At 40.5% G+C, this 22,163-nt stretch overlaps 1 protein-coding gene across 1 annotated transcript in view; it reads right to left on the bottom strand.

Annotated features, from left to right (window-relative positions):
- Nucleotides 1-22,163, bottom strand: part of ITPRID1 (ITPR interacting domain containing 1) — a gene marked incomplete at its 3' end in the record, with an annotated part of 69,464 nt that overhangs the window by 5,306 nt on the left and 41,995 nt on the right. Inside the window, exons 9-10 of the mRNA XM_080818945.1 lie at nt 3,841-3,923; nt 2,168-3,448 (exon numbers count right to left, since the gene is read on the bottom strand). Of these exons, the coding sequence (XP_080675071.1) occupies nt 2,168-3,448; nt 3,841-3,923 (1,364 nt within the window). The remainder of the gene's footprint in view (nt 1-2,167; nt 3,449-3,840; nt 3,924-22,163) is intronic.

Genomic DNA, 22,163 nt, shown 5'->3' with positions numbered 1-22,163 from the left:
AGGAGGTGGGAATTTTTCTGAGTCTTTTACCTAAACTTGCTCTTACTTTCAACACCTGCTTGGAACGGGTGGTAGATAGTATCTATCCCTGCCTATAATCTTCACTTGGTCCAAATTCATTTTCCAGATTTTTTTTATAAATAATTTTTGTAACCCTAGTTAGCAGCTGGCATCTGATTTAGAGATATTTTTCTCCAGAATATTATTTGGGTCTTACAAACCCAGGCTCACTCACCAGAGATACCTCTTCTCTCTGTTCCTGAGTATGTTCTTTGGCTTAAGTAGCCTGCTCTTGTGCACAAATGCAATCCCCCATTTTCACTTGTTTTTCTGCTGGTCTCTATGTGCCTATGTGTGCACCTGCCCACAAGTATAATAATGCACGTGTAAAAACACTGTTTTCTTTGAGTGTTTGTTTGTGGTTCCTCGAATCTAAGTAAGGAGAAATGCATTGTCATCTAATAACACCTGAGATAGTATGTATTTCAGGGTGTATAATCTCAGATCAATTCGATTCCAAATGCCTGAAACCTTGCAATTTGAAAAATGATGAGTAAATCACTTATCTTTCATTGATTCTCTTCCTATGTTTATATAACATTTATGCAGATTTCTAGATGTTGCAGGGCTAGGTAGTAGTCGCCTTGACTTTCACATAATCACTTTCTCATGTTGCCATTATACTTCTTTGGATTTAGATATTTTAAAGCTAGACACGTCATTGCCTGGAGTATGTTGTCCAAGAATCTGGTGTCAGCTAAATGTGAATTTGCATCTGAATTAACCACTTATTAGTAGGGGAAGTTGGAAACTTATACTCTCTTGATTCTAGGTTCCTCATTTGTAAAAGAGGGAGGACTTGGAATATATATGAGGGACTCAGGATTTATGGTATGAGTGAAAATGAGGGTTATGCAACATATGGTAAATAAAGTGATTAGCATAGGCACCCAATAAATATTTGTGGAATTAAAAGAATGGGAAGGTAACCTGTCAGGCCTCAAACAGTAGGTGCTTAGTAAATAACAGTTGCCTTCCACTCTCCTTTGAACAGCTGTAGCCCTATGTTATCTGTGCCACCTTTCCGTTTTTTCACTTTCAATACAGGTGATTTCATGTGTGATGCTCTTAATTTTTTTTAAGAAAAAAAGCCTAGATCATTTCTCACCTTGAGAATCACAGAAGAGGGGTCACGGGAAAGACTCACTAAATGCTTATTGATTTATCAGGGGCTGAACAGGTTGGGGGTCACGCAGTTTTCAGTAAACTCAACGTCCACTTTTAAATAACCTCACCCACGATGGAGCAGGAGTTCCTCCATTTGACATGGAGCTTCTAGAGAAGCTCTAGATTCAAGAGCTGAACAATAATAAAATAATGATAAAAATGAGTAAGAAGAACAGGAGCCACTCAGTTAGCATTTTCTAGGGCCTTCTGTGGGCTGGGCACTGGGCTGAGCGTCTGCGCATGCCGAGTGCTTTACAAGCTTTCTCTCACTTAATCCTAAAACAATCCTATGTCTGTGGCATTAAAAATCTCCCTATTTTGCAAAGCAGGAACTAGAATCAAGAGAGATGTAATAATGGCTTGTGCAAGATTATTCAGCTAAGTGAATTTAAGACAGAATTGTTCAGTTAGACTGAACTGGAGATGAGGTACAGATGCGTTAATATTTATAACCTTACACGTGAACTTATTGTTCTATACCCCTCTGTCATATGAGGATTAATAACGAAATTTGCCTCCTTACTTCCTGAGGGGATTGGATGCGTCAGATAAGAAGGAATTTGTGAGAGGGGAGCCTGGGTGGCTCAGTGGGTTAAGCCACTGCCTTTGGCTCAGGTCATGATCTCAGGGTCCTGGGATCGAGCCCCGCATCAAGCTCTCTGCTCCGCGGGGAGCCTGCTCCCCACCCCCCGCCCCACCCGCCTGCTTCTCTGCCTACTTGTGATCTCTCTGACAAATAAGTAAATAAAATCTTTAAAAAAAAAAAAGAAATTTGTGAGAATATGTGGTAAGCTATAAAGCACTCTACAGATATTACTCATGATTTGAGATGGAAGGGTTTGCCCTGAGAGCTCCCATTTGAGAGACCCCTGAACATTCTCCCTGAGGCGGTGTAGCTCCAGCGGCCTTCCGCCCTGTCTCAGCAGAGAGGAATACTTACAGAGCACAGCTCCTTCACTGTGGTGTCCTGAAGGACGCTCAAAGTCTTCATGAACTGGGCTTCCAGATGGTGACGGGAGCACAGGCAGTGCCTACAGGCTGAAGACACAGGGCTGGGGCTCTGCCTCTCTGAATGGCAGTGGGGCTGGTGATGACAGCAGACACAGCCGTGGGTGGGTTCAGCGTGGCAGATGCCCAGTGGGCAGATATAAGGGAAGCCTGTGTCCAGAGAGACGGATTTGGTGAGGCGCCGGGCCTTGTTACTCTGACCTGAACAGCAGTGCCAGGGTCTAAGCTCGCGTATATCGGCCTGAACAGAAACATCACGGCACTGTCTTGATTTTGTCTCCAGTCCTGGTTCTGCTGTGGGAGCAAGGTCACCCACAGTGCATTCTAAAGTTGTTCCTTTAGAATCAGTCCCCAAAGCCCCAGCATTCGGAGCAGCCGATGCCAGGCTGGAGGACATCTGGATTGTCACCGACTTGGAACCAGCAGCGTTTGAGTCAGCGTTTGGAGGAAGCTTTCCTCTCTCAGATTCTGCTCGATGTGGTATTTGACCCAAAGCACGACATACTGGCTTTGCGTGGGGAGTATCTCCAGCAGGTTTGTCGAGGTGGGGAATGAACTTTGCAGATGTTTGAATAAAGTCAACTGTATAGGACGTGACATTACTGGGCCTGGGGACATGCTGTGGTGGGCTCTCCCCTGTCACTGAGGTACCATTGGTGTCAGGACAGGTTGCCTCAGAATCTACATGAAGGGGCTTGTCGTGAGCAGGATCAGCTCCCCGTGGTCTTTGGGACTTGCAGTGGTGGCTTTGCACGGATGTTTCCTCAGCATCCTCAAGCTTCAGAAACCCATCCTTGGCTTCTGTGCTTTGGGGCACCCTAAACCCCAGAGGACAGTCCCACCTGGAGCGAGCTGGACCCACCAGGGCCTCAGTTCCAGTTTGGGGCCTGGGCAACTCCTGCCTTGGATGGCTGTCTTTCCTTGGGTGTTCTCCCCCTCTGGTGGTCCCATCAAGGGCTGTTTGTGGGGTCAATGGCTCTGGGGGCTTCTCCATATCCTCAAACAGAGACTCTTCCTCCACTGTAGATGTTGAGGCCTTTTCTTCCATGACACTCCAGTCTTGATTTGAAAAGGCTGTGTTCACCATACTCTTGGAATCCGATTCATCTGACTCTTGCTGGCAGTCCTGGGGTGGCACTAAGCACTGGCTCTGATCCCTTGGCTCTCTACATCCATTCTCAACAGGACTCTGGCTGCTTGGCAAGGAAGGCATCTGTGTGAGAAACCAGGATAAAGGCAAATGGGTCGGGACGGTGGGGAAGGGGTTGGTTTAAGATGCCTTGTGTCTTTCCCTTGTCATTACCCTTAACTTAGGGGTCCGGAGATAAAAGTTACAAACTCAGGTTTCCATTAGGTCACACTTTAACTAAGCCCTTCCGTCTATGAAGCTCGCTTCCTTGTTTGGTAAAATCAAAAGAAAATAAAAAGGAAAGGAATGTTAAGCTTTCTGGCACCTTGTTTAGTGTGACTCCAATCCCCCGCCCCTTGGGTGCCTGTGGTGCATGTCTTCTACAGGCTGGCTGCCCTTCCCCAATATGGCAGTGTGGTGTGCTTTCTGCTTCTCTTTCCTTTTACTCCAATTCCAACCCACCAGTGGCCCTCTACCTGCAAGGAGAATGGTTCCAGGGGGTCATCCAGGAATCCACTGCTGTCAGACTGGCAGCTGTTTTCTCTGTTCACTGTGGCACCTGTGGAAAGAAGTCACGAGGCCTGGGGTCAGTGAAGGGAAGTGGGGTATCAGGAGGACTGAGATCAAACCCTCTCTGTGCCGGACAGGCCATAGATCCTCAATAAATGCCCAATGCATGGAGATAGAGATGAATGGGGGGAATTCCAAGGGTCTATTTTCTTGATTGTCAGAAGGTCCAGGTACAACTCTGTCACTGGTTTCCTGATACAAGGAGTAAAACACAAAGTAAAAGAGAAAGGATGACCATCTCTTAAGACAAAAGAGCAAATGGTTGCAGATACATCTTTAATAAGGGGAAGAAAATCCAGAAGGAAATGCATAGCCCTTAAATGCTATGCTGACAATACAATAAAAAACGAAATGTATATATCTCTGTATATATTTTGCAATGAACTGAATATTATGCACCCCCCCCCCAATCATACGTTGAAATCCTAACTCCCATGGTAATGGTATTAGGAGGTGGGGCCTTCAGGAGGTGACAGGTAAGGAGAGCAGAGCTCTCATTAGTGGGATTACTACTTAGTAAAATACCTTTAAAGAAGACCCCAGAGAGGAGAACTCCCTTGCCCCTTCTACCATGTAAGAACACAGTGAGAAGATGACCATCTGTGGACCAGAAAGTGGGTTCTCATGAGACACTGAAACTGCCAGCACCTTGACCTTGAACTTCTAGCCTCTAGAACTGTGAAAAATAAATTCCTATTGTTCATAAGCCACCCCGTCCATAGTATTCTGTTACAGCAGCTCTGTCTAAGACATATATATTCTTTTTTTTTTTTTAACTAAATGTTAGATAAGAACCTTACTAGCTTCATCTGCACTCTATATGACTATAAGGCCATGTTCATGTTTTAGACTGCTTCTCCTGTCATTGCAAAAGGCTGGAAGGAGCAAAGAAAGAGCTACGTGAAGTGAGGGCAGGTAACAATTCTGTAAATATGAGCATCTGGAAATTCTAAATCTATCTGAACTTCTACCATAGATATTGTGTTATATTAGCAGGGGTGGGGGATATGGGTGGCTACTAGAGGATGAACCTGCTAAAGATTAAATTGGAAGATTTTTTTTTTCTTACCTAATGAGAAATACTTTATGGGCTAGAAGAGGAAGTCGCCTGGGAGGAGGGTGTTTGGAGTGTAGCCCTTCTTCTACAAGAAGTAGAAAGAGGACCCTTGGGGCACGTGGCTGGTTCAGTCGGTTAAGTGTCTGCTTTTGGCTCAGGTCATGATCTCAGGGTCTTGGGATTGAGTCCTGCATCAGGCTCCCTGCTCAGTGGGGAGTCTGCTTCTCCCTCTCCTTCTGGCTGCAGCTCCCCAACCTCTCTCTTTCCCCCTTGCTATCTCTCTCTCTCATCATTTCTCTCTCTGTATCAAATAAAAATTGGAGGATATAAATTTCAACAGCTGAATCCTAGACACATGGAAGAAATTTGAGAAAACAATGTCTTTGATCTTGTTATTACCTCTCTTACTGTATAGATAAGGGTAAAATATGGAAAATACTGACTGGTCATTGACCTGAACAAGACTTCCGCTTCTGGCAAGCTGAAGTAATAAGAACTAGATTTTCTATTCATTATAGGAAGTTTACTTGTGTAATATTTACACAATATGGTGTAATATTTAAGACTTCACTGCTCTTGTTATAATGGGCCATAAAACCCTTCCAGCTCCTTCTAGAGTTAGAAAAAAATCACCTATTTTTCTTCTTATAACACCTATGGGTATGAAATCAGTGGTGATTATGGCAGAAACCTTTGAAATGGCCAGAGCAGAATATACAATATTTTTCTGGTACTCTACGAAGGGCTCTGGCCACTTCCGTTGGAACCCCTCCACTGAACAGCCTCACCAAGTGGGCAGCCCTTCCTCATGAGTTTTCCACACAACCCTCCCATCCCAGTTTCTGTGCTGGTGACCCAGGCAGCTTTTCTACTTGGCCCCCAAAGCCGGTTTGCAGTAGACAGACCACGGAACAGGAGGGAGCAAGATGGGACTAACTGTACCCTCACTCTCTATCCCCAACCCTATAAGTGTCAGGGGGCCCAGAGATATTCAGCAGCAGGGTTGAAACTTGCTGAAGGATGGACAAAACAGCTTTGAAATCTCTTCTTCCTATATGTTTTGGTGCAAGATTTGTACAGTAAGCTGTGAAGTACTCCCGGTATGTCATTATCATTTAAACTTTCCAGATGATCCCTAAGCAATTATTATTCTAGTATAAGCTTCATCTAAAGTGGTCACTCTTCCCCTTCTTACAACATTTTTTTAAAGATTTTATTTATTTATTTAACAGACAGAGATCAAGAGTAGGCAAAGAGACAGGCAGAGAGAGAGGAGGAAGCAGGCTACCTGCTGAGCAGAGAGACTGATGCGGGGCTAGATCCTAGGACCCCCGGATCATGACCTGAGCTGAAGGCAGAGGCTTTAACCCACTGAGCCACCCGGGCGCCCCTCCCCCCTTCTTACAACCTTAAGATGAAATTATACATTCGAGCACCAGAACAAAACTCTATGTCAGAGTTCATTCCTCCACGTGCTGGTTGGTCCATGCCAATCTGGTCCAAATGAAAATAAACAACCACCAAAGTAAAGGGTCCCTAAAAGATAGAAAGAGTGATTTCCTCTAGGAAGGACGTGTTTAAATTATAACTGTTCCCATCAGTTAATGGCACTAGTGTAAAGCACAAGGAACAAGAACAAATAACAAAAATAACCTCCGAAACTCATTGAAGTGAATTTGTGAAACAATCAGATTTTGAGAGCCTTTCTGTGATGGTGAGATCAAGTGGTGGGATTGGGCATAGTTCTCCCAGGACTAGAGGCTTGTTTATCTTGTATTTTAGAAGTCAAATACACACATCTGAATCATTTAGAGAGCGTTACCAAGCAAAGTGTGGGCCAATTTACAGATGGTTTAGTTTCTTCAGAGAACTAAAAATCCTTCCCCACCTATAAACCACCCTTTCAGCAACTAGATGGAAAAACACCTCGAAAATGGGTTTGAGTGTCCTAAATATTCTCTTAAGGTTGTGGCAATTAAATGATACAAAGCATGAGACACTTCCTGGCTCAGGATGGCTACAATAGATGATTAAACAAACAGACAAATGCAAATGTGCTTTGCTTGTCCTGCCCATGACCTCACACGGAGGGCACGACTTAAGAGAAGGCAGTAAGGCATCTGGCTAAGAGTAACGGAAGTAGCACCAGTGCCCACCTGCTAACCCAGCCCAGTGCCTTAGCATCGAGGCTAAGACTGGGAGAATTTTAGAAGCCTCATCAATGGGATTTTCCACAGGCTTTTAATATGCCCAAGGAGATACAGCTCTTTCTGACTTCCCTAGATTAGGGCCTTGACTTCCCACCTCACCTCTACCTACCAGTCCTTTTGTCCTAGCTGAGTCTACTTATTCAAACCCCCCACTACTGGAGGGATCCTGCTCCAAACCACCACCAACCCCCTTATGGGTTTGTCACGTCCCTTGAGACAGCTGGCTCCCTTACTCTGCCAATCCTATAGTTCCAGACGGGCCCCCTTCTCTGCAGGGTAGGCTACTGAGGTCCAAGCCGGACCCTTAACTGAGTCATTTAGAAAATCTGGAACCAGATCTACTGGATTCAGAGTCTGACTCTGCTGCTGACTAGCGGTGTGATCGTGGGCATGCCACTTACGTCTGCGCGGAGTATTTCCTCACGCGGAAAAGAATAAACACGGGGATGATGGGTCACTTGAGGGGTTGCAGCGAGGATACTATCTAATAAGATATATTGGATATATGAAGACTTCAGGCACAGGTAAAAGATGATCTAATCACGTATATAAATTTTTGCTGCAGAACATCCTCTTAATACTATCAATTAGAACTCAATCACGATGAATATCATTGTCAAATATCATTCATGTGTACTATTATTCATAAATAATATTTGTTAGAAATGACCTTTTCCAGTACAGGCCTGCCTTCCCAGAGTCAGATTTTACCCTCCCAGTTAGGTGGACCCCGCCTGGGCGGGACCCCTTCGCTGCCTAAGAAGTTTGCAAGCTTTCTGCCCGCGAGACCGATGCCTCAGGCACTTTGTCCAAATAATCAGCAGGTGGCAGCATTACACCAACCACAGGACCGAGGAGCCCGGGCCCTGCCCAGAGTCCCGGGAACAGCTAAAAGTCGCAAGAAAAGTCCACCGCAGGGGCTTGCTTTCCTGAGCTGAGCTGATAATACTTTTGAATCCTAAGTAGATGGTTTTAAGGTTAATGTAGTTTGAGTTCCCAGAGGCTCAGGAAAAAGAAAGTCTATGGAATCAAAACATAAATGAGGGAGGGAGAAAAGGACAGATGTCTTTGGGGGTGCACCATAAGCTAGAGTTGTGTAGAGCAAAAGAAATAGTCCAGCCTTAGCCTGGGGCTCACTGTCTACACTGATCTATGCTATTTCACGGATTTCTCTGCCACGGTCCCCTCTCCTCTGTTCCCCCAGTGGTAGAAAATTCTGTCACAGTGCTGGTGAAGTTGAGTCACAGAACAAGTTATCTTGGAACTGGACTGGACATTATAGATTATGCAAACTCAAATGGGGCAGGTGGCATAAAGCTTGTTAAGCAGCTAGGATTTGAGACAATAGGGACGGTGTGGACTGCCTGGACTCCAGAGGGTGTGTTCCCCTGAAGGCATTTTAAAAAGTACTTTTAAATGTTTGGTAGAACAGATAAGGTTCTCTGTGGGCCACAGTCCATCCTCCAGACTGGAAGTTAGGATGGTACCACCGATCATCCAAAGTAGGAATCCCTTCCAGAACATTCCATACAGATGGCCATCTAGCTAGTGATTACACATTTGTGGTACAGAGACCTACTTCTCTCTGGTGGGAACATACCATACTTTTTACGAAATGCTTCTTTATATTGAGCTGAATCTACAATTGAATTTTCCATTCATGGGTCATAGTTTGATCCAGAGAGTAATACAGAACATGTTTAACCCTTTTTCCTCAAGACAGCTCGCTTGTACTCTGCAGGCCTTTCTTCCTCAGCTTAAATCTCCCCAAAGCCTTTAAATCAACCCTCACGGGGCAGTTTTCAAATTATTGTGTCTTGGGCTTTTCAGTTAAGTGCTTACCTAGCTAGTCATGTTTGCTATAAAATCCAGCACTCAGAACTAGATTTAGGAGTTAGGATAGGGTCTGACCAACATGGAACAGAGGACTGCCCTTTGCCTTGTCAGAAGTTGAGCTCCCAGTGTTGGGTTATACACTAAGCTCAGTCTCTATTTTGTTCTCTTGTGAAACTGAATCTAGCTCAGTTGAGACTACATTTCTATGGCGTCAAGATGATTTTGATCTTCATTCTGAAATCTGTTTGTGTCATCTGGGGCCTTGTCACCCATTCTTGCTGTGGGCCAAGCCACTGCTAATATTCTGAAGAGAATAGGCCACACCACACAGCCTGGGATTGGTTTACTGCAAACCTCCATTTTATTGTTTTTCCACATTTCACAAATGTTACTGGGCACCTGTGGGGTCCTACGCTGTTCTAGAAATTCCAGCATAATGTCAACAAAGATACCCACTCTCACAGAGCTTATATTTATCTTGACTCTGATCCTAGAACTGAAGAATGGTTGAGAACATTCGTGACTGTGGCAAATATTCCTGAAGCAATTTAATTCTTCCTTCTATGCCAAGCATACTTGGGCGGAGGAGTTCCTATCCTACAAAAATTTCTACATAAGGTTTTTATAATTTCCACAAGTGTCCTGCTGACATTTTTGTTTTAATTTCTTTCTTATTACCTGGGAATTCTTCCTTCCTTCCTCCCCCACCCCTTTTCTCTCTCTCTCTCTTTTTTTTTCTTTTTCTTTTTTCCCTTTCCTTCCTCTTTCTTTTCTCTCTCCCTCTGTTTATTGCTCCTGGCTTAGCAATCTGTCCTCTGTTTTTTTTTCTTTTTTAAAGATTTTATTTATTTGAGAGAGAGAGAGGAGAAGTGGAGGGTCAGAGGGAGAAGCAGACTCTCTGCTGGGCAGGGAGCCTGATGCGGGACTGGATCCTGGGACTCCAGGATCATGACCTGAGCTGAAGGCTGTCGCTTAACCAACTGATCCACCCAGGTCCCCTATCCTCTGTTCTTTACTGAGAATTACCCTCCTTCATCATTACAAAAGAAAAAAAGAAGAAGAAAAGAAGTTGCTTCTATAAACTGCTTCTTTTGGCTCAATACCATTAGTTGTTTTTTAGGATCATATCGTATGTGGTGGTGAAGAAAATTTGGAAAATGAAAAAATGTCAATAAGAAAATAAAAATCACTTATCATCTAAGGATGAAGGAAAATAACAAGACTGTGTCTATAGATCTTTCAATCCAGCCCAGTTTCTTTGTGCATATGTATGTGTGTATTTTGTAAAATAAAAATAATACACAATTCATAATTTGCTTTTTTGCATATATATGTGAGTTTTTCTTTATCAAAAGTTCTTTATAATGTGTGTGTGCACATGTGTGTGTTTGCAAGCATGTGCATTTCTGTTTCGGCCTGTGATGTCATGACTGGGTTGCTGTGTAGAACACAACTGGACAGGCTTCTGTCTTTGTTTCTATGTCCTCAAGCGGCATGGAGAACTGATGTAGTATTACTTTCTTAAACTTGTAAAAGAGCTCAGCGTTAAAACCACTAACCATGGTACATTTTAAAATATGAAATTCTTTGACAACTTTTAATTTTGACAATAAGCACTGATATTTCAGGATTCCTACTTCTTGGATTAATGGTATTTCTTTTTCTTATTTATTTTCCAATGCTCTCAGTCAAATGATTTATTTCTTTTCATTATGAGGTCTCTAAAAAGAGAAAAGATTATGTCTATGCCTCTTAAGGTAGCTTTGGCCTTATTTCATAAATGTTTGTAAAAATTCCATTTATCTAATGGTAATGCTATCATTCTTGCTTTCCTTTTCTTTTTCTTTCTTTTTCTTTTTAAAGATTTTATTTTGTTTATTTGACAGAGAGAGAGAGAGGTCATAAGTAGGCAGAGAGTCAGGTAGAGAGAGGGGGAAAGCAGGCTCCCCACTGAGCAGAGAGCTCGATGTAGGGCTCAATCCCAGGACCCTGAGATCATGACCTGAGCTGAAGGCAGAGGCTTAACCCACTGAGCCACCCAGGTGCCCCTTGTTTTCCTTTTCTTTTTCTTTTTCATACTGGCATGCTTTTTTGATATACTTCTGCCCATTCATTTTTCCTTTAGCTTTTCCATGATTCCTTATTTTAAATGTGGCTAACATTTTTACAACATTTATTTATTTTATTATATATATATATATATGTGTGTGTGTGTGTGTGTGTGTGTGTGTGTGTGTATATATATATATATATATATTTTTTTTTTTTTTTTTTTTTTAAGTAAGCTCCACACCCAGTGTGGAGGCCAACATGGGGCTTGAACTCACCATGCTGCGGTCAAGACCTGATCTAAGATCAAGAGTCACTCAACCAACTGAGCCACTCAATTTCTCCATAAATGTGGGTAACATTTTTTAAAGGACCTTTGAGTCTTTTCCTTTGTTAGATGCATTTATTCCATCTATAGCTATTTTCATAAGAATGTACTGGGTCTTATTGCTTGTAATTTTATGTTTTCTATTTTTATAACTGGGATTGATGTAGCTAATATGTGGAACACTTGATGCAAATCTGAAAATAAGCATCCCTAATAGTCCATACAGTCTTTTCTGCTGAGCTGGAATCCAGCCTCAGAATATTTGTCAGTTCAACATTACCAATGGCTAATATAAATCAATGAAAATTGGGACACAAGTTATAATCTATATTTGCTATCTTACTGTTGTATTAATAAACTCCAAACTTCACATTTAAATAGACCTGATTTTGAACTGCACCATAAACAGCTATCTCAGAGACTTAAAAGAGGATTAAAGGAGGTAATTTAAAATATTTAGCATAGTTCTTTATTATCCAAATGTTCAAAATGTGGCTATTTGGCCTCAATATTTGGTAGTATTATTAATATAATTAAATTTTCATGTTTATTCTTTTGCCATGTGGACTTTATCTTCAATGATTGCTTTTCCCCTCTGGTAATTCACAAGGCATGTAGAGTGTTTTTAAACTTAATTGGTGATAACTTAAAAAATCCAAGCATTTCAAACTGCAATTATCAACATCAAGAATTAAGCAGTATCTATTGACTCCCCAGTTAATCAGTATTTGCTGACAATTTTATTCTCTTCTACATTCAGCTTTTTCTCTTCTACATTCAGCTTTCTGATATGATCTAGGATTTTAGATCCAAGATATTATTGTTGAATTCTTTTTTTCATGTTTCTTCTCTTCCAAGATTTTTCATGGTATTTGCATTATGCTTATATGATTTATGATTCCTGAGACTTTGCTTATCTGAAATGAGGCTTCACTAAAAATATGACAACTCCGAAGGGTACAGAGTTCTTAAGCTACAAAATTTCCACTTTAAATTGTGCCCCCATTATCTCCAGGCATCTAATAAGAGGATGTTTGTTGAGAAGTAAGTGAGCATGAAAACCTCTCTACTGGTCCCACTGTCTGACCATGGTATTTTTATTGCCTAATTCACACTGCTTCCTCTGGCATCTTTTCAATACCATTTTCTTAAAAACTGTCGTATCAACAAATTACCTTAACAATTGTTGAAAAGGACACTTCAGAGTAATATATTCACAGGGAGTGACTTGTGATGTTTCTCTCTGCTCCCTCCTCCCCACAAGCTATGTTCCTACCCACAGGAGAAAAGAAGCCAGTGTGCCTGGAGCTAAGTGGCATAAAGTAATTAAGGGTTTGGTCATGCAGACCAAAATTTTCATTTTGGAATGAAACAAGTTAGAAGTCTAATTCAATTAAATATTTCTAAAACAGAACATTTCTATGAATCTATAAAGATTGCATTGTTTCAATACACATATCTTCTTTGTGTACATAGATCCTTACTTATTAGATGTTCCGGAGTCAAAAAAGAAGGGGCACAGATCCAGTTTTTTTTAATAGCAACCCTGCATTCACTGTCCTGGGAGAATGTAATGACACATTTAAGTTTAGATCCAGTGCTTATCCTATATTTGAAAAGAGAAAATTAGAAGTTTCCAGGGTGAAATGAATAATGTCCCCATCACCATTTGAGACAATGGATGGATTGCAAATTTTGTAATACCAGGTTCTTTGGAACTTTTAGTTTCTGTACTGATTCGACTACCAGAGGCCTAGAGACAACCAGTCCCAATGATTTTTTGTATCTTTTTTTTCCTCCTTGTGAAGCAGTCTGGGAGCAAACATTATTGTTGCTTGAGTTAACCAGTTGATATGCAGGTGATTATGTCAAATCCTCAGACAGTAGGAGGAGGTAGTCCTTTCATGTGGTGGCCTACTTCATCAAAAGTAATAATCCAGGATTAGGAAAGGGGAAAAAATTTTGATTCACCAAGCTGGAGAAGTAAGATTTTCTTCAAGAGTCAGCTTATGATTTACATCTAGATGCAGTCTAGGGGACAGATGTGGGACACATGGCTGCATCAGGGACAAAGGGGGACTCTTAGGGAAGCCAGGTGTGTGCTGGTTGCTTTCCATTTGCCTTTCCTTGCCTCCACTGCCTCACTCTGGTCATTCTCTGTCCCATCTGTGCTCCACGATTGCACTTGTGTTCAGTCCTTGGGAAGTGCCAATAGAAGTAGGAGGTAGAAGGGCAGGAGAAAGAACATGGCACATTTATTCACCCACTTCCTTCAGGGTGTTTTTTGAAAATGGCTGCATTCCTTTACAGTAAGAGTCTTGATGAGGTGTTCTCTCTTTGTGTGTGTGTGTGTGTGTGTGTGTGTGCTCGCGCACGCATGTGTGTTCTCTTTTCAGCCTTGCACTTTTACCTGGCTCCAGCAGCATGATTCTTTTCCTGTCTTTTCAGACATGGCCTTCTACTCTTACTAGCCTTGGAGTGCTTCCCCATCTCTTCGTGGCCCCTTGAATCCAGCCCACCTTGGCAAATAGTTCCTTTTCAAACTTTTTCAGTCAAAACCTTTGAATATACTTTCTCTTTCCTACCTGAGTGATAGACCTAATACAATTGATCAGACAACTAAAAATGCCTTGCCATGATTAACTTTGACAGAATACTGTATTCTTTCCTTTTAAACCTGAGTAATCTGCTTTTTAAGAAAAACACAGTTTGGGTTTTTACAGACCTAGGCTCACTCAAGTTTGGAGAAAAGATGGACAGAGAATTGGGCATTGTCTTCTGTATCTGCCATATCAACCTACTCTCTTCTATTTGTCCTGTTTATGTTGATGATTCTCTAAAGAATATCTTGCATGTCAGCTTTTTCTTTTTTGTTTTGCAATACTCATTTTCTTTTTTATTACTCCCAAGTCATTTTAAATTCTGATAAAAGTATTTCATACATAGTCACATTCATTTAACAACAACCACTTACTGAATGGCTGCTTTGTGCCAGGTACCGGATGAACGGTGAGGAGAATTGAAAGATGCAACCCAGGCTTTGACGACCTTGTTCAGTGGAAGAGCCATAGATTAAGGATAGAGTAGATGCTAAACAAAAACTCTAAGACTGCCTTTTTATTTAATTTGATAGCAATGAAAAATATCCCAGGATATTTTTCCCAACCTATGTTTTTTTAGAAACACACAATTCACAAAATATGCCTCTTAAGCAATAAAAATCATCTTAAAACTGATGATTAGCTATCTTCTAGAAGAAGCTTGCCCTATTTATTTGTTCATTCCACAAATATTTACCTACTGAGGGCATACTGTGTGTTAGTGTACTAGATGCAGGCGATACATGGTGAATAGAACCGTGCCTCTCCTCTCCGAAGCTCAGTCCAGTGTTCTGAAAACGAACTTTGAGGATGTTAGTGGCCCTTGCAAAGAATAAGTTGCCTTATAACAAGAGTTCGGGGGCACATTTAAAACTAAGCCCTTTTATCTGGAGCCCCAACAGCACTGGTTGCTCCAGTAGAGCACGATTTCATTGACACGGGAAAACTGGATTCAAGTGCTAAAAACTATTCAGAAGAGAAATCCTGAGAAATCACTACAGGAGGGAACTCAAATAAAGCTGTTCTTTGTAATATTCATGGTAGCAAAGGGAAGCATGGTAACAAACGGAAAGGTCAACCACAGATCTGTAAATAGTAAAACAGAAACAAGAAATGTGTTAGGAAAACTTATTTCTATCTAGTAGCACCAGTTTGGTGACAGCAATTTAAAATGTTACTAATGGCATGGAGGACAATTAAATGAAGGGCAGAAATCAGAGTGGGAGAGGAACCAAGAGAGACTATGGGCTCTGAGAAACAAACTGAGGGTTTCAGAGGGGGAGGGGGTGGGTGGATGGGTGAGATCAGTGATCAGTAATAAAAGGAGGGCACGGATTGCTGGAGCACTGGGTGTTATACACAAACAATGAATCTTGGAACACTGCATCAAAAACTAATGATGTACTGTATGGTGATGAACATCACGTCATTAAAAAATTATGATAATATAAAAATAAATAAATAAGTAAGTAAATAAATAAATAAATAAATAAAATGTTACTAATGGCAGTTCTCAGAACATAAGGTTATCACCCAAACTTAAAATATAATTGTGGTCATAAGGTAGCCTATTTGCAAATCATCCTTTCAAAAGGAGTCATGCAGTTGGTCTCACGTCAAAAAAGCAATTTTTATATCTTTAGTTGCATGAAATATCCTCGATTGCTTTATGTGATGCTATGATTTTTTTTTCCTGGACTCTGCTCACACGAAAGGAAAACCAGAAGACGCATGCACAGTAACAGATTTGGAGGCTGAATTCTTTTTTTTTTTTCCCTTGGTAGAACATGTTTTTGCCAAGATTACAACCCACTTGAACTTCTGTCTGTTCTTTGATTTTAGAATCAACTTGGGCTCCTTTTAACACTGGAAAAATCACAGATTGAGCCATAGATAAAGAAGTCTGAGCAAAGTTTTCTGAAGGTTTTTATCATCACTAAATATCTGTAAATAAGCTTCTTATTAATATTTAGTGTAGCTGAATCTGAAATATAATGTTTTAATTTAAGGTGAGATCATTTTATTTTGATTAAGCATTTATAACATAAATTTATAAAGGAAATGATTTTTGTTTTTTATTTTTATTTTTTGAGGAAAAGATTTTTAAAAAGACATCCTAAGAAAAGCCTACTCTGGTTTTTTAAATATTTAAAGAACACGCTTTATTTAAAAACCTGTTTGGTCGTCAACATACGTATTTTTAAATATTTGCTCCGCACCAGGCACTAAGGTAAATTATGGGGATTGAAGAGAAGTCAGACACTATTCTTAACCTCAAAATGCTGTGGTGTAGTGGATTTACCTGCTTAACCTTGGCTTTGTACATATAGTTTCAACAAAGAATAAAGTAGGATCATGTTATACAGAGAATTTGTTAATCATTAAATAACCAGAATTGAAGATTCAAAACTGAGAGTCTTGGGTCTGGATTTGACTAATTATCACTGGCACTTGGAGCAAATCACTAACATCATGGGCCTTTGTTTTCTCCTCTATGAAAGTATGAGGGTTGGCCTATAGATGTAGACATTAAGCCCTTTATCTTATAATGACAAACATTTGATTGCCTGAAGATAAGTATGACCCCAATTCTGCCTTTAAATATCTAACATGAGTATGCATATTGGCTCAACATATACCCCCCGAAGCCTACGGAGATAGAGAAAGAATACTTTGCATGTATTTACAGATAAAGAAAAGGAGAGGAGAACTAAATCTCTTTTAAAATACTAATAAAATATTATGGTTAAAATGTAAAAATTAAAGATAATGTGAGTGTATTTTAGAGATTGGAAGAAGACAATGGCAAACACGGAGACAGGGAACAGTGGGAGGAGGGATTTCCTCTCTCTGCCATACTATATATAAGGCAATGGGCAGTTGGGTAGTCCAGAGTGAATTCTGAAATACTTTGTGATTTCATGTGATAAACCATCTTATCCGTTTTGGCTTCTAATAGAATGCAATCTGCATCAGCAAAGCACATTTTATAATAAAGTTATTTACAGCATGGAATCTGGGCAGAGCATGCCATTTGGAGTCAGAAAGTTCTGGGCTTTGTCCTGATGCCAATACTTGCCAGCTGGGTGAACTTGAGCACGTTCCTTAACTTTTACGAGTACTGATTTCCTCGTTCACAATTTAGAAATAACTGTGGGTAAGTCTTGATCCTCAACTATAATTATGGTGTTCTACATTATAACCCAATTAAGGAAGGCAAGTTTCTGAAAATCTGCTTCTGGCCTTTTTTGGGCTCCCTTTGGCTTTCTTGGCTCAAGACCTTTTCTAACATCATGTCTACCTTCTCTTAGGAGAAGAATCTCCTGGAGGCATTTCATCTTGGAAGTGAGCAATGGATCAGCAAAAAAACATTCTGTACCTCACCTTTCTTGACCAAAGGTTTTGTGAAACGTGGGTACCCAGAGGTGGCAACACCTTGATGCCTCCAACAGGATTGTTATCTCAGAAGAAAAGGACATGAGACGGAACTCCAAGGAATCATGAACACTTGTCCTCATTGCATTTTCCCATGAGCAGCCCCAGTTATTTGTTATGGGCTATTGGTCCTATTGTGGGAGAAGAGGGGCAAATTGTGTGGTAACTGGAAAGATATACACAAAGCAGAAAAGGTCTCGGGTTTGGAGAACTGTTTACACTATTGATCTTATAGGGACATCACAGCTCTTGCTTCTGTAGCACTAAGGCATTCAAGAGGGCATGACAATTCCTAAGGTCTGTGAGCAACATGGCTTCTGCCTTCTCCAGGCTTCCTTAGGATGACTGGAAGGCTACAACAAGTAGGGAATGTCTGAAGAGATGCACAATCTCTGAAACCACAATAAATATAAGTGCGCTTCTGAAATTCTTTTCCCACCATTTCCCTTGCTAAAATAGAAAAGGGACTATATTTTCTTCTCCTGCAGTGATTTGTGTTGTTAGAAGTAAATTTAAGCACATCTCTTCTGAAGAAGTCAAATACTTTTTTTCTGAAATCCAGTTATTTTATCTCCATTCCCTCAACCAAGTTAACTAAACTTATTTTAGATAGTGTCCTACTGCAAAAACTGGAGGGGGGCACAACCATAAGTCAGAAAATCACGAGAGAGTATGGTGTTTCTTTTTTTCCTTAGGAAATGAGACACTGGGGACACTTGGGTGGCTCCGTGAGTTAAGCCTCTGCCTTTGGCTCAGGTCATGATCCCAGGACCCTAGGATTGAGCCCCACTTTGGGCTCCATGCTCAGTGGGGAGCCTGCTTCTCCCTCTCCCTCTCCCTCTGCCACTCCCCCTGCTTGTGCTTGCTCTCTATCTCTGTCAAATGAATAAATAAAATCTTAAAAAAAGAAAAAAAAAGAAAATGAGACATTGAATTACTTGGAGAGTAAAGAACTTGCCCAAAGAACAACTGTTGATGGAGGAGACCAACTGGAATGACTTTTCTCTGAAATAATTTTGTGTGATCTCTTAATTTCTACTCACAATGAAGTTTTCTTCACAAAAAGCAAGATGGTTCTGATTTTGTGCTAATAACACATTTTCTTGTTGGGGATACCTGGTTGGTATTTCAATGCCCATCTTGCTTAACTTAGAAATACTTAATACTGCTCAGAAGTAGGATACCTTTGGGCAATCTAACTGTAAGGCTAATTTCATCATAGGTTCTCAATGAACACTTGAGACAGAGAAACTCCTTTACAAAAATCACCCTCTCCGGGTCTACCACTTCTTAATCATTGGTGTTATCTCCATCCTAATGAGAGCAATGTTTTGCATCTGCTGAGGGTATAGGAGTAATCATAAGATCTTCTCTTCTCTAGGCCTTTCTTCCTGCAAGATGCCAAATGCTCTACATATTGAACAAGTCAATAGACCAATTGTGCCGGGACAGGCACACCCACTACAGATTCACACCTATGTCTGGGGCAGCTCCCTGCAGCTCTTTCCCACCCCACCGTGGTGCCCAGGAGCAGTTGGTTTAAAAGGGAAGAAGAATACCACTCAGAACATAAGCAACAGGGACCTGGAGGAAGAGCAGATATAATTATCTAGATTGGAACATGACCAGACCAGTGACACCATCTATGCAAACCACCAAGATTAAAATCATTGCATTTATCAATGGATTGCACAGGTTTTGAAAGGCAAAAAAGAAGGCAGGGGAGGTTGGGGAGTCTGACAGTTGTTTGAAAGCAAGCTAATGTGTTTATGCTGTTGCATATGCATTTTAGAAATCTTCCTGGTCTTGTGTTTTTTGTCTCATTCACTTGTGCATAATCCTCATGCTGTTTCTTGCTTTGGGCACAGAAGAAATCAGAAAAAAGCCATTGAAAACTACTCTTCCGGTTATCTGGGGGAATCTACTGTGTGACTTAAGGTCCTAGCTATTTTCAGAGCTAAAATAACAGGTACTGCCTGTGGACTCAATGAGATGATGAAAAAAATTAGATCTTTGTTGCTGTGTGGAAGGGTGTGTTAAAAAGTGTATTACCTCCTTCTCATCACGGTCCCACTCCTCAGTCCCCTATGTCTGTTTGTTTGTTTTTTTTCTGGGAATACATCTTAATAAAACACTTTAACACAAACCTTTCCCCAAGGTCAGTTTCTGAGACAAACAGTAACGATGATTCATAACTGAGCTCTAGAATCTGCCTGTTAAAAAATCTGATTATTGAAAGCAAAAAGCCCAGACACGTAAATATTTATCACTGGGCCCTGAAGGGCTTACCATAAGTATAATAAATAAAGAAAAATAAATTAACAATGACTTACATTTTTAAAAAATCAAGAAATGCCACAATCGAAAGCCATGATCCATTAAAGATGATGCTATTAATATACTGATAACAAACCACAATTCTTGAAATTTGCAAGAATTCCAACAATTCACATGTCTGTATTATAAGAGGCATTTTGCAACACTGTCAAAGCAGGCCTCTTAACAGAAAACTGAGTTAGAATTCCCAGGACAGTCTAACATACTACTTGTATTAGTTTTTACTTTGATACTTAGAATATTACTAGTACCAGTCTTGATCTTTACTTCGATACTTAGAGTATTACTAGTAACAGTCTTGATCTTACCTGAAGTTTAAAGTGGAAGCAATTACACATGCTTTACTCATAAGCATCAGAGAAAGGATTTCCATTTTTTAAATCAGTTAATGTTTCATTTTCCTTAAAGGAGTAAGGACAATACATTGATAATCACTGATCATGTCTTTATATCTTTGTTCCTAGAAATGACAGAAGAGGATTTGCAAATGATCTGTGGGATGAATCCATAGTCATAACAATAGTACTAATAGCTACCATTTCCTGTTTGCTGTTACTGCTTGTGATGTTCCCTACATGCCCTCTCTCATTCTTACAACTGCCAAGTTAGGTAAATTTTATCATGCCCATCATGAAAATAGGAGCATTGAGGTTTGTGGGCCTTAGATAACTTATCATAGGTCACACAAATAATACATGTGACCTGACCTTTTTCCAAAAAATCACACATATCAAATTTTTGGTGTTTTCTCCAGTCAGTCCAATATCCACACCCAAAGAAGAAATGAGAATATATTGGCCGTATGTATTTGGTGAACCCCTATCACTTTATTTTTCTAAGGGTTAATTCTGGACGATGGTAACTTCTACAATTTTGCTAATCAAGATATACGTCCTGGAAGCTATCTTATTCTCCTTTCAAAAATTAATCTAAGATTAACCTGAACTAAGTTACATTTTCAAGCCCGCAGCTTATAGCTAAAATATCCCTTTAGTGCCTTGGATGATGGGGGTGGACATTATTAGCAGTGGACCCTCAGTGAGATCCAGTGTCCATCCCTGCCATTCTACGCCAGGGGACAAGAAAGGACAATTCAGGATTCCTCGTGATCTGAAAGCAGAAAAGCAGCTGCTAAGTCAGGAGTTTTCTCAGTGGTTCTTTCTGGAGTTGGTTTCAAAATAGAAGCAATGACTTCTCTAAAGTCAGGTGACAATGGCGTCTGATACTGTCTCCTCAGAAAACATTCTTTAATTATCCAATAAAATATACCTCCATGGGCCAGGACACTCTAAACTATATTACCCCGTTTTATATTTTTATAACCTTTAAAAATATCTAAAATGATCTTGTTAGTTAATTAATTCCATAAATATTTATTGAACACCAATTATGTACCAGGATCTGCATATGTCCTAAGGATCTGGGGATACAGTGTTGAACCGCACAGAGAAAACTACTGTATTCATGAGGCGTATATACCTATTAATTATATGTCATCTTTTCTTTTTGTAGAGGCATTGCCGGTATTATTTACAGCTCTGGACACACAATGAGTGCTTAATAAATATTTGTTAAATGATTAGAAAAAGTATAAAGCCGCAGACCTGTGTGCAGAATTATTTTTCAGATAAGTGAACAAGCAAGCTCAAGTCTCATAGTCCCTTCCACGCCCTCCTCCCCTCCAAAAGCAAAGGTATCTAGTTCCAGCCTTCCCTGGTAAAGGATCCTTTATTGGACACATCCCTGGACTCATCTCCCCAGCCCCCTTATCTTAGATGCTTAAGAAGATCTTGGAGGTTGTTTCAGTACTTTAAGCATTGGATGTTTAATACTAAACAATGATCGAACACTCCATCCTACCTGGGAGCAAGGACACCAGATGGTGTATTGAAGAAATCTCTAAGCTTTTTCACATAGAGGACCTGGATTCAGTGCCTAACCTTGGTGCACACTAGCGGATTATTCTCTGGCAAGTCGCTTAACTCCTCTGAGCCAAAGACTGGAGCCTAAAAAAGATACTAAGCCTGACTGCTTGAGCAATCGCACAGGTGATGTGAGGAACAAACCTATGAGCTAGAAAATATCGAAGCCCTTACTAATTGACAAGAAGGACACCAATGCAACTTAATATCTTTATGTTGTACAAAGGGCAACAAAGAGTTCAAAATGATACCTGCAATTTAAATTAAAAAAAAAAAAAGATACCTGAATTTCTGAGGAGCCATTTTTCAAATTCAGAAATGTCCAGAGTGTTATTGGGCATATAACATAAATATAAACATAACCACTGGATCTGGCTTCAGACTGAAACAAAACAGACTGCTGATCATATAGGAATTTAAAATAAAGATGGCCTTGACTAAGAATATCTTTCCTT

Source organism: Martes martes (genome assembly GCF_963455335.1).
Source record: "Martes martes genome assembly, chromosome: 11".
In the NCBI taxonomy this organism is placed as follows: Eukaryota; Metazoa; Chordata; class Mammalia; order Carnivora; family Mustelidae; genus Martes; species Martes martes.
The sequence above is the reverse complement of the archived record's forward strand: the minus strand, read 5'-3'. Positions and strand labels throughout refer to the sequence as shown.